This window comes from Platichthys flesus, chromosome 14 (assembly GCF_949316205.1).
Source record: "Platichthys flesus chromosome 14, fPlaFle2.1, whole genome shotgun sequence".
NCBI lineage: Eukaryota > Metazoa > Chordata > Actinopteri > Pleuronectiformes > Pleuronectidae > Platichthys > Platichthys flesus.
Window position 1 is genome coordinate 22424150 of NC_084958.1, and position 13027 is coordinate 22437176.

The 13027-nt window shown below is 46.5% G+C and overlaps 2 protein-coding genes across 2 annotated transcripts in view; both read right to left on the bottom strand.

Moving 5' to 3' along the window:
• Window positions 1-543: 543 nt before the first annotated feature.
• LOC133968176 (partitioning defective 3 homolog) lies at window positions 544-9149 on the bottom strand. The gene is made up of 2 exons (XM_062404071.1): window positions 7818-9149; window positions 544-4449 (listed from the first exon to the last, which is right to left on the bottom strand). The coding sequence occupies exons 1-2, from the start codon at window positions 7886-7888 to the stop codon at window positions 4053-4055; spliced, it is 468 nt and encodes a 155-aa protein (XP_062260055.1). The 5' UTR covers window positions 7889-9149; the 3' UTR covers window positions 544-4052.
• Window positions 9150-11815: 2666 nt separating this feature from the next.
• The window catches only part of pard3ab (par-3 family cell polarity regulator alpha, b), a gene marked incomplete in the record, with an annotated part of 167119 nt that continues 165907 nt past the window's right edge, over window positions 11816-13027 (bottom strand). The window contains 1 exon segment of the mRNA XM_062404070.1: window positions 11816-12230.

Here is a 13027-nt window from a genome sequence, read left to right on the forward strand (position 1 = left end):
GATGACAGTTCCCTGCATGTTCTTCTCTCTCTGAATCTCACACCGTGGAGTCCGTGATAAAAAGACGAGGAGGAGGTGAAGGGATTTCTCTTCCACCCCCTCTCTCCGTTCCTCCCAGCACATCCAGTCGACTGGCTCAAGTAGCCTTTACTGGTATTTGGTTAGGATGTCCCCTTTGACCCTCGGAACGAAAACAGTAGCTCAACTGGTCCCCAGTGTGGGACAATGGGAGCGAGGCTGGACTTAATAACAGGAAGCACGGAGGTGTGAGGGGAGATTACATCCCAACGCTCAACAGATCGTTTACACAGAAGCCAAATGTTACCTCCACTTCACCTTCTGGTTTCTTTCTCTGTGCATCAGCTGCTTTGACGTTTCCCCACAGGAATTAATGACACGTCACACTGTGAGTTGTGTCTTTAGTGTCCTTCAGAGAAGACGTGACAGACTGGACGTCCGACAGCAGAAAGACTTCCTTCCTAATCGAAGACCCGTCTGATCGCGGTTCAAAGAGGAAAGAAAAGGTGGAGACAGGAGAGGGGGGTTGTAAACAGGATTGAACAGCCTTCCGCTTTATTCTAAATTTGATATGTACAGGAAAAGTGGCTGATTACATTTCTTAATATATCATGTAAAAGTTTTCTGGCAAAAAACAGCAACACAACAGAACAATTGCACATCAGCTTCCATTTCTTTTTTTATACTTTAAAACACAGCACGGTCGAAGGCAATTTCAAACAGGATACAAAAACACTGACAACAGCTTGTAAGTGTTGGCTCTTGTGAATAAAATACAATTTAAAAAAAGGAAGGAGTCCCCCCCCGAAATGACACATTTGTATATGATATTAAAACAGATACACACACACACACTGTTGTTTGTGTGCTGTAGTGTCACTAGACAAATCACATCGTGTCCCTCTTTGTGTCAAATATTATCTCAGGCACTTGTTGCTGTTCGACCCCGTAACTGGGTCACATGATCAGCAAGGAAAACAAAAAGACATGATATGTGTGTGTCAAGAACATCCTTCAAAATGTGTGAGTCTGCACTTTGAGACACACGAGTGTTCACAGCAGGAAGTGTCGGCCGCTCCGCTAAACACTTTCAACAAAAACATGGGGGAGTGGTCGGGCATGAGGACAAAATGAGAAGAGGATTTTATTTTTCATTTTCCATTTCCAGAATAAAGTCAAAATGTCGAGAAACATTTAAAAATGTAAAGAAATTATCAAATAACTTAAATTCAAACTTATCGGAAACATGAACATTTGAACGAACATCGTGACAACAACCTTCTTTGAGAAAACTATTTTGTGCGTAATTTGATAATTTTGTTTTGTTTGGTCCAGGTCCGAGCTGCTAACATGGAGGAGGCAGGAGGTTATACTGTAATCATCCACCAGGGGGCGATTGAGAGGTTTTGGCTTCACTTTTGGGCGAGCCATCATGTCGTCCATCTTTATTTACAGTCTCCTCCTCTTTTGATGAACCAGAAGAGTTTGAATTTATTAGCAACATTTACTCTTTATTCCGTGAAATGCAAAAGAAAAACAAACAATTCCTCTTCTCTTTTTTTCCATCTCTTCCCTGATACATTTGTTTTGTGCGTCACCTGCACAGGTCGGGTTGTGTTTGGTTCGTCAGCCCATTGTAGCGTGAACACACAAACACACACTGTGAGACGGGGCCCAGTGTGTGTTTGTGTTGTCACATCCACGTACATCCATAATGCAGACAGGAGGTTTTTAATTAGCTTAAAGCAGAGGAGCCTTGTGAACAGGTTTAAACACGGAAATAATCCATTTAGAGTCATTTCTTCTTCATCTTATACATTTTCATTCACCTTCCACCCCCCCACCCCCCCCAGTGAGGATCTTCATTAACCAGCACCAGATAATGCATCTCTTGCAGCATCACTCTACAAATGGGCGAGTGTGTAGGAGTGAAGGGCAATTATCCTCCGCCTGTTTGTTTTGCACAGCTTGATGACAGACACATATTTATTCATTTTATTTCTTTGCATTTCCCTTTTTGTCCGACATCAGTTCCCAGCCACTGCAGAAACCATGACATATTATTATTATTAATGTTAGTATTACATGATTCATAATACTACACTCTTCATCTTCCCACCAGTGATGTTCGGTCAAGCTGACAATTCATGGTTTTACTTGTTCAGGTTTAGAGATTTTTTGTCTCCACAATAATTATAACTTATCGGTTGCATTATACAATCTACAGTCGGATCCCTCCATCGTGCACCTTTGACTCCAGTTGGAGCCCCAGTCTGCTCTGTGGTTATCGTGGAGTTGAGCTGTGGGATCGGTTTCTCAGCGATGGAAGGACGCTCTAGTTGGAGACTTGGACTTGAGATTGTCTAGTTACACAGCTGTGACACAACTGGTCTTCAAATGCAGCAGCTGAATTCGGACCCAGCTTATGGACAAGCCGGCCGACTGATCGTGACTAGTGCACACATTTACAAAAACAACAACGTTTCAGTAAAAATATTTCTGTGTGTGACTTTTCTTTGCTTCGGGCAAAGAAAAACAAAACTCCATCCGCCTCCACTGTATCAGGAGGAACATCAGTAAACTCCCGAGATAAGCATCTGAAAACCTGCACGAATAAAAACCACAACCATCTGCATCCAGCTACGAGAGCTGCACGAGCCAGAAATTCTGCTTTATTGAATTTTTCCTTATGTAAAACGCCAGCAGCGCTCGGCTCCTCCATTAACGGCCGGACAGCGCCTCTACCTGCTGCTGCCTCTTTTCAAATCGCTGTGGAGAAGAGTGTCGGCTAAACGCTTGAAAAGGTAAAGACGAAATAATAGAGAAAGCAATTACAGCAATCGAAAGCAATTAAATCCTGAGGACAATTTTGCCTTTTGTTAAAAAACAGGAGAAAAGCTCCCACTAGCTCCCACTAATCTCACACTGGGAAGGACATTGTCTCTCTACCCATCTTCACTCTGGCTCTTTTCTTTCTGTAATGCTTTTTGTTCCTCTCTTCATGTCAGAAGGCGAGCCCTCTGTCGGTGCCTCTGGTGGCAGCGCTCTCTGGCTCCGGCAGGCAGCAGGTGGCTGCTGATGAAAAATTCAGTGCAGAGTCGGACTCGGGAGACGAGGAAGAGGAGGAGGAGGAGGAGGAGGAGGAGGAGGGTGGAGGTATTGGGTAGCATGAGGAAGAGTACAGGGGAAGGGAAGCGGTGAGAAGAGAAGAAAGTGGGAGAAGAGCGAGAGTAATGAAGGATGAGGAGGAAGAGGAGGAGGAGGAGGAGGACGGAAGCCAGAGCTCCAGACAGGCAGGCAGGTCAGTGTGTCAAGCCCAGATCAGAGCAGGGAGGCCAGGCAGAGGACCAGAGCTGGCCACCCTCTCTGCTTGGGTCGCCCTCACGGAGATAACACACGATATGAATCATTTATGAGGAGCAGGAGGGAGGAGGGGGGGGGGGGGGGTTATTAATAACACACACACTGTGCCCTGCTTCCTTCATACACTGAGTTTCCTCTGCTCCCCTGGGAGGACTCATGTGAGCGAGGCCGATCGCTGAGGAGAGAAAACTCTGGAACGGAGAAACCGGCAGCGACCGAGTTTCAACGTTAGTGGACAAAGGGAGATTTGAGACCTGGGGGGGGGGGTCGTCCACATGTAAAAAGCATGAAACCCTCACTGGATGGGGACACATGTACCTCAGAGGAACCACCTCTCACTTGCCTGTTTGCCCGTTTGATTGTCAGTACGTGACGGCTCCAGATCTGGACGAGTGTGAACCAGCATCGTGTCCGTGAATGCAGAGAAGGCACTGGGCGTGTCTCCAGTCTGTCGGCTGGGTGGCTACTGGTTATAGGTCATCGGCACAGCAAGGGATTGAACACTAACACCCACAGACCCGATCTCACTTCACAGCCGTTTACCTCTAAGATCATCGCCAAGCTGAGATCTGCAGTTTGTCCACGTTCTCAGGTTCTTCGTTGTGAACCCCTTCAGCTCCTGAGCCCAGAAGTTCTCCCCTCGGCTCTTTGTCCATTAGTCCAACAAGTCCTCATGAATAAAAAAGCCGTCCTTTCTCTGACCCCAATCTGTTAAGCCTCGCTAGCTGTGAAGGTGAAGGAGGCACGTCATGGCGGTAGGGACCTTTGGGGGAGGCCGGGTCCTTCAGGTGAGCGGTGGAGTATCGGTCGTAGCCGCCGGTACCCGTGTTCTCCTGCATCAACTTCCCTTTGGCCTCCTGCTCCCTGCGCCGCTGCTCTTGCCTCAGGAGCTCCTGCGCCTCCAGGAGGACTCTGGCGTTGACACCGACGCCGCTCGGGTAGCCGTTCCTGGAGCCCTGGTAGCTGGAGTACCTGGGGTTGTCCTTGGCCGACTGGAAGCCCTCTCCGGGGGGGTACACCTTATCCCACGAGTCCTGGGAGATGAGGCTGGGGTTTTTCCTGGGCTGCCTGGAACAAAGACAAATAGAAAGTGTGTAGTTACTTGTAAGGCTGCTTTGAATGTTAACATTAATAAATATTTAACATTTATTCTTCTTGATATTAAGGCCTTTTTTAGAAACCTAGTGGAAAAGACGAGATGCCGGCAAACCCCATCGACTCAGGTCTTTGAAGAGTTCACACCGATCGAACACCGATTTGCGTTTACAAAATCATGTCACGTTAACTCAGACCAACATGCAGCTGATGAAGGACGTGTTATATTCTTCCATTCCACCCTAAAGACTGAAATATGACTCAGACTTCTAGTCTCTCTGATTCTTCTAGTCTCTCTGGCAACACATTCTCTCATTCTTCATTTCTCAGACACACAACCCGAGACCTTGTCGGCTGAAGGAAACATCACCGGCAACAAAGCGCTCTCGTGAAAACTCGTTACCTCTGGAGACTCAGAGACAAACGTGTGGATTTTCATCTGCCCGAGAAAAGTATCATGGCGGCGGTCGCGTGGCGAGCGACACATCACGTTCACTGCAGACGAGGCAGAACCATTACACGATGGCAAACTGCCCCTGGCTACGAAACCAGGCCGGAGTAAAAACATAGAGCGGAAATCTAACCGTGTCAAAGTCCCCTTCCAGCCCATTAGGCCCATTTGGAGACAGACAGCAACAACCATTGGATCTGACAGGAAGTAATAGCAGAACCTTTCACTGTCCAAAAAAAACCCAGAGAGATGTCCTCGGCTGATATCTGACACCTGACACAAGTGTCTTAAAGGCACAGTGGTCTGTCATGCCTCTGTGGGTCTGTCCTGCCCTTTACCAGAAAGACAGGGAGGAGGGGGGGGGGGGGGCGTCCAGATGTGTGACATCACCTCATTTCTGCTTGGTTGGCCTCTTTGTGGCAGCCCTGCCTTTGTGTGTGTCTGTGTGTGTGTGTGTGAGTCCATATGATATGCATGAGTGTCCCGAGCCCAGCAGCTCCACCCATTTATCTGGAGGTGGAAAGCGAGAGCAGAGAGACGGAGAAGAAGAAGAAGAAGACGAGGACACCGGAGAACCATCACCGGGCTTCTGACTGGGAGCCATGCATAATTAGCAGGTTTATCAGCCAGCTGTGAAGAGCTGCTATTATTCCCGTGTTTGGCTTGGAAGCGAAAAAATCCCTGATGACAAAAGAAAGACCTGTTTCCATTCAGCCGAGATCGAGAGCTATCGGGGGTGGATAGGCTGCTCGATGGGCGAGATAGGAGAACGAGGCCCCGGTTTATTCTGCCTCACAGTCGAGTGATTCCAATTTTCCGAGACAGACGTCTGATTTCATTTCATATGTTGACAAAGAGGCCAAAGCTGCCCCCCCCAGCTGAGAAATGCAAACCACAGCCCCCCGTGTCAATCAGACCGAGGGGGGGGCGGGACATGTACATGTGTGTAAATACAGAAACGTGTGTACTCGTCTGTATTCTGTGGTGAAGCGTGACAGATGATAAAAGAAAGAAGGCGGGGGAAAGGTGACAGAGAAAAGATTGAAAGGAAAGAGAGATGTGCAGATCGACACAGGGTTGTGACACACACCAGTGCAGACACCAGTGCAGACACACACCAGTGAGACTCTCCCATGATGGCGTCACTTTGGACTCACTGCTCCTTGTTTAGATGAAGAGAAATCGACCTTTATCTCAATTGAAAGCTGTTTCTCCAGGAATGTTTCTACCATTAAATCACGTCAGATTTCACAATCCTCCCAGAACCACACGGGGTCAGTTCGAGTCCCATCCGGCCTCTGACCTCACGCGATGCTTCTCTCTAAGTCAAACAACAGTTCGTGTTCTCAAGACGCTGCAGCCGGGTTAATCCAAACAGAACCGGCTCTTAATGGAATCAGTGGAGCAGTGCAGCGGCGTGGCCACAGGATGTTGCGTCCGACCGCCCGAGTGAGACGGGGCTTCATTAATCTTTCAGCAGAGCCGCCTGCAATATTTATCAAGGAAGGGATTTATGTCGGTAACAGAGGATTAGAGTGCGACGGGGAAGTAATAGACCGTTATGTATTTAATGCTGTGTATGTCTGCTGAGTGGGAGATGATGATGTGCACAGATGGGTCAGCTGGGTTCGGACTCGTAGAGGATCTGAAGGAGTAATTAAAACGTCTGGAGGTTAAATTAATGACTTGGAATAATGTTCGTGCCAAGACAATGAATCAAGGATAAAGAATTCCTCCTGGAGAAGTGTCTGAATCAGTTTGTTGAGTCATAGACAGATAAACATATTCATTTAATGTATAAAAACAAACATGGCAAGCTAATGCATATTATTTATAAATTTATTTGCTTAAAATCCCTCCTGTTGGGTATCCAGGGGGAAGCTGATGTTACATAGAGGGATAATAAAGTAAAACATGTTTATAATAAAGATGTAATAGTTGATTAATACGCTGCATTACTAAAACTTTAAATGCCTTTATGCATAATAGTTTGAATGTTGCTTATAAACTCTGCATACTGAGAAGTCATATTAAATATTATTTTACTAGGTGAAGTAATGAGATCTTAATCTGATATACAAGAAATGATTAAGAATGCAAAATTGTTGGGGGGGGGCAGCTGTGGCTTGGGAGTTAGAGAAAGTTGTCCACTAAGTCAAAGGTCTGTGGTTCGATCCCCGGCTCCTCGGGTCCTTAGACAAGATACTAAACTCCAAATTGTGTCGACCTTCTGTGTGAACAGGCTGTGAAAGGTCAACAACACCAGAAAAGCTCTAAATAAAAACATTTACCACTTGTACGAGACCGTTTACTTCACAACTACACAAGTTGTATCTTTGTCGTTCTATTGATTTTCTAAATAAATGTTGTTTCTCTTTTGAAATGTTCCCTCTAAAGGTCAAACGTGAACTTTGTGTAACCAACTCTCCCACAGCCGTCCAAAATCTAATGCTTACTCATCAGGAGAGAAATGTCACCCATTACCCTCAACAAGACACACACACAAACATACACACAAAAACACACACAAACACACACACACGTCTCAGCGCTTCCTGGAACAACAGGCAGTCATATCATGCAGATCAAAGGGAATTACATTAAGAGAGAGGAAAGTCATCATGTCACATCTGTGGGAGTGGGTAACATGATCCGTCCATTCTGAGGCTGTGTGTGTGTGTGTGTGTCTGTGTGTGTTTGTGGTCTGGAACTGACACACACCTCTGCCCCTTTTTCTTACTTAGACGTTGCACATTCACAATCTGCCATCATTACTGTCACAAGGCCATAACAATGAATCTGACATAATCAGATAGGAGTAAACAAGCGTGTACACACACACACTCACACAGACACACACACACACTGACACACACTCGTTCCCTCTTACCTCGGAAGGGAGCTGTACTGTCGCTGTGCCTGGGCGAACGAGTCTCTCTCCTCCTGCCTCTGCCGCTGCATCTGCACCTCGACCGACACCGAGTGGCGCCCCGGCTGGCTGCTGTACCCCCCCCCCGGGCCGTTGCTGCTGCTGCTGGCGTTCGACTGGAAGCAGCGAGACGGCGGCGGGGTTATTTGTCGCTCCCAGTGTGAGCATCATCATCATCATCATCATCATCATCATCATCAATAAGGGAGTCACCCCACACTTTCATTTACGTGTATGCCCCGTCTGCTAACATGGAGGAGGCAACCAAGATGATCTGGATCACATCTGGAAGGCATCATGGCGTCCATCTTTCTTTAGAGTCGTTAATCACACCGGGCTGTTTGAATAATGGTTTTGTTGTGAGTGTCTGAACGCAGCTCGTTCTTATACGACTAACTAACTAAACGACTCACAGGTGTTTCAGGAGCTTCAGTGTTTTCTCCCTTTTTTTTTACGACTTGTTATAATTTTTTTACATTCACAAAAGAACGTATTTAACAAGCATCATATGTCTCCTTTAATCTGTAAGTGCATCAATCTGTTGATGAATCTATTATCAAAGGACCGGAAGGATTAATCCACAGTGTTAACCGTGCACGGCTTTCATGGCTGCGAGCGCCACAAACTAGAGTTCCAGAGATCCACCACGTCTCTGAAGCGTCTGCATGGTCGCGTGTCACCGCAGCTAAGAGGGAAAATGTGTATTTGGAGGTCACATGGGTGAAGCCGCCCCTTTAAGAGCCGCTTCTCCGCCACAAGGAACCGTCCTGGTGACCGTTGGCTCTGAGTGGCTGAGACTCTGGGGCTGCAGGGACCCCCCCGACCCCCCCCCTGTTCCACACTGTTAAATAAACACTGACGACTCCTCCGTGTTCCTGTTAAACATTCATGACTCCGAAGGGCCTGCAGCGCTGAGGCAGGATGAACTCCTGACGGGAGGTTCTACAGGTGCCAGCGCTCAGACACGTGTAAATCTCATGTGAATCAAGTCAATCACTCCATCGCTCGTGTGTAGTTAATCCTCCAGAACACTCAATATGTAAAATATATATCCTCTACTGTGTAATGTTAATAATTATTATTAATTGAAAGCCACATTCCATCAAACAAACTCTGACATAGATAAAACACACTGATGATTAAATCTACAGATTAAATTGTAAATAAAAGCATTTTTCTTATTCCCAGCAGCCACTTATGGTGATGGTATGGTGACATCACAGATTTGACCACCAGGAAAAAGACTAAATATACATTTTTGACAACCGAATAAAGTAGAAACATCACATTTAAAAATAGAGAAAGCGAAAAACTCGATCCCTCGGGGGAACTGACAGAAGTCACCTGATACCTCCCAAAGACCCCCCCCCACCCCCCACCCTCCGCAGGGTCCAAACCACAAACACTCACCAGCCGTCAGTCGGGCGGACGCAGCCTGAGCTCGTGCTCCTCTCAGGTCAGAGTGAAGGTGAGTCACACACAGACAAGGGGGGGGGGGGGGGGGGGAGAGACAGTGAGGGGACAGTGAGGGGGGGGCATGCTGGAGACTCAGAGCAGGGCTACAGTGATGATGAGATGTGATGGATGTTAGTGGATGTTAATGAAGGAGACGACAACACCTCGGCTTGATGACCAGTGACCGTCCCAGAGCCACAACTGCTCCTTCACTGGTCACCAGGGAATACAAACCTGCAGGCCCAGTATAACTGGTTGATAAAAGGTTTTGGTGTTAGTTAAGGTTTCAGAGGCTTCTTATACAAAGGTGCAGGACGTGTTGATCTTGAATTGTTTTGTCTCTTTGCTGCTCTTTAGAATCCGGTCGTTACACACTCAGAGATGATGGAGGTGCACACACAGACGGTGTAGATGTTTCCCAGCAGCGGAGCACCACCTCAGAGTCGAGCCCACGCTGGCACCGCAGCTCCTCCCGCTCCCCCGATGTTCATTAGCGGTGCGGGTGCAATAACCGTGCATGGATCAGTTGTAACACAAAGCCAAACTAATTACTTTTATGGCCGTGCAACGTATTGAGAGTCCAGTGGGAGAGAGCTGTTGGCGGGGGGGGGCATAAAACGATTAAATGTGCTGAAGAGGAACTCCCCTTTAAACCAAATGAAGCCGAGGCAATCATCTCTGGGATTGATTGGCGCTGCCTGGCAGCTGGGCCGACAATGAGGATAGGCTGAGGTTTTGGAGCGCCCACGCACCGCTTATTCCAAATCTGATTTAATAATTGCCCCGGGGTAAATTACAGTCCCAATATCTTTCACTGGAGAGTTTTCCTGGGAATGTCGGCTCCTCTGCTGGAACATGGCGGCGGTGGAAAACCCCCTCAAGGAATCCAGATAACAGAAGCATTAACATGTTGCAGTAAAATACAAGAGGCAATATTATGGCCCAACATCAATTGAGTGAACTCCTCTTTTCCCATAGTGGTATAAATGAGAGCAATAAAGCTCGGTGCAGAGCGGCTGGGCGAGCAGGCATCACTCATCCTGATGGAATTAGACCGCGTTACCCACAATCCTCCTCTGCTCCCCAAACTATGGTAAAAGAGAAGGAGAAGGCTCCCATGGCTAAGAGGAGATATTGACTCTACACACGTGGCTAAACAGAGGGAAACAGTCCGAGCCCGAGCAGGTGTGAGACGAGGAGGTGAGCCAGAGGCCGACGGTCAAACTCCCGAATGTGCACAACCACACTGTGAGTGTTTCCATGTGGGCCCATCACAGACACTGGTCTAATTGGTGCGACACTTACAGGCAGGAGCAGCAGAGGATGAATGGACGAGGGCTGCAACTCATTATGGTGTTTTTTTTAAAGCAGACACATGAGGCTATTTTAGTTTTTCTTTCCTCCAGAGTGTCATATAGGTTTTTTTTTGTTTGCAAAGTACCAAAGAAAATACATTTGCATAATGCAGCAGCGAGTCGGGTCAGAAGGAGAACGGTGCAGAGGAGCGTCACCTCTACGGCAGCTGAGGAGGACATTCCACCAACTGAGAGACAACGTGCATCGAAGCTCGGTTCACAAACATTTAGATATTGAACGAGCTCCGGGTGAAGCAATCAGGACGAACACGTTAGAGTCTATTTGATTCTTACAAGCGTTTTCCTGCCTTGTAAACAGCAGCATCAGAAAATCAGCTGCTCCTGGCAGAGGCTGGAAGTTGAAGTGAATTAAGAGAAAGGACACCGGCTCCTTGAGGTTCTGCAGCACATCACTGAGATGAAGCAGCAAAATGTAATATATGCAAAGAGGAGGTAATTTCATTTCAAAGACACATCCTCCTGTTTTCCATATGGGCGACTGGTGTCCTCCCATTACAGGTGTGAGCAGTTCTCTGATAGAGTACAGCAGGTTTAACAAGAGGGTTCTTCAGACAGAGGCTTCATCTGTAAAACACTATTTGGTTTTATAAATGATGAGTTTTCTCTTATCTCAATCCACAGAAACGTAATAAGTCCAGAGCAGAATATTGACCGTCTATAATAAAACACATTGACAAGCGGATGAAGCTTTAAAAGGATCCTGGAAGAACCAGCAAAACCAGATCAACTTAAAAACATGGTTAGGAAAATGTATAACCTCATAACACTTGATTTTTCTTATTTAATTAGAATATTTCCTAGATCCTGACTCCTAAAAAACAGCTCCCACGAGGAAGCCAGAGGATTTTAAGAGAGTTTTTTATCTACTACTACTTTTCATGGGAAAATAAAACTGGCAACAATAGCAAACATGCTACAGTTGATGTAAACAAACAGAAAGCTGCAGTTTTGTGGAGCTCCTGAACCGAGAGCTTGCTCGGTTGTTCGGAGACAAAGGGGGACGCGACCCTCTTCTTTCCCACACTGCCCGGCTTCAGCTCTACAATGCAGCCCGGAATGTGAGCTCCCGTCAGTGGATCCCATTAAAACCCACCACTCCGGTGAACGCTGCCAAATCAGATTCAAAACAAATCTATACATTTTTTTTATTGAGTTCATCAGCTAGAAAAAAAAGAAAGAAAAAAGGCCAGAGCACAAGAGGATTTGATTCGCTCGCTCTCACTCGATCACAGGAGCTCATTCTCCCGATGCTCACCAGAGACTGGGCAAAGCTACAGACACCAGCAGTAAAAAGAGTTCATACAGAAATATACAAAAAACACAAAGTGTGTGTGTAGAAGGACCTCGTGCAGAGAACATGGATGATTCACGTTGCTCTATGTTAATGTGATTTACAACACACCTGAATGTATCGTCTGCAACAACACACATTCACGCTGCGTCTCAACAAAGCTGAATAATATGTTCTGTGTCATGATATGTTTGTGTTATAAAAACCTTGTGATAGAACACGTGTGAAATCAACAAAAAAAACGTGTGTAGTCTCAAAGGAGACACAACGATATGGTGGTGATTCATTCTTTTGTGTGGGTGACACAATAAAATAATACACTTTGTACACAGATGGTATCAATTAGGTTGTAAAAACGTCAAATTCATGATTTTAAACATTTCTACAGGTTTCATGTGATTTGTTTTCTCAAAAAGATAAAACCAAGAACACTTGTGATCGGTTGCTGTGAAGCTGGGACTCAAATAAATACTAAAAAGATCACAAGCGATTTCATCACCTTTAAAAAAAACGTTGAAGGCATTCTGAATCTGTTCTCTTATTAACCCCCCACCCCCCGCTTCAGGGATGTTAATTTAGCCTGTTCTCATCCACTGAAGCTCTGATTGAAATAAACGTCTGTTAAAATGTAAATATTCATTTAAACTGTTTAAAAAAGAAAAAGAAAAAAGGCACCGTTAAAAAAAAAAAAAAAGAGGATTTTAAGATGAGACGAGACAAGTCCATGTTCGGTGGGCGTGTCCATGAGGATGACAGGACACACACATGAAGGGGTGATGGATGAGTACAGTGGGTGGTGACAGGTGGGTGGGGTAGTGACGGTCGGATCAGGACGTGCAGAGACCCCTGCATGCAAGGTGGATGAGGGGGAGGGGGGGTGTGTTAGCGCTAGCAGGGCGGTGTGTTATCATCAGTCTTGTTCATGGCTGCTAGTAGTGGGGTTAGTGACGGTTAGCACCACACTCCAGGTCGTCCTCGGGCTAGTGGTGGAAGTCAGGTCTGAAGGGGGACCAGGTGGTCTGGGACATTAAGAGTCTCCGTCCCCCTCG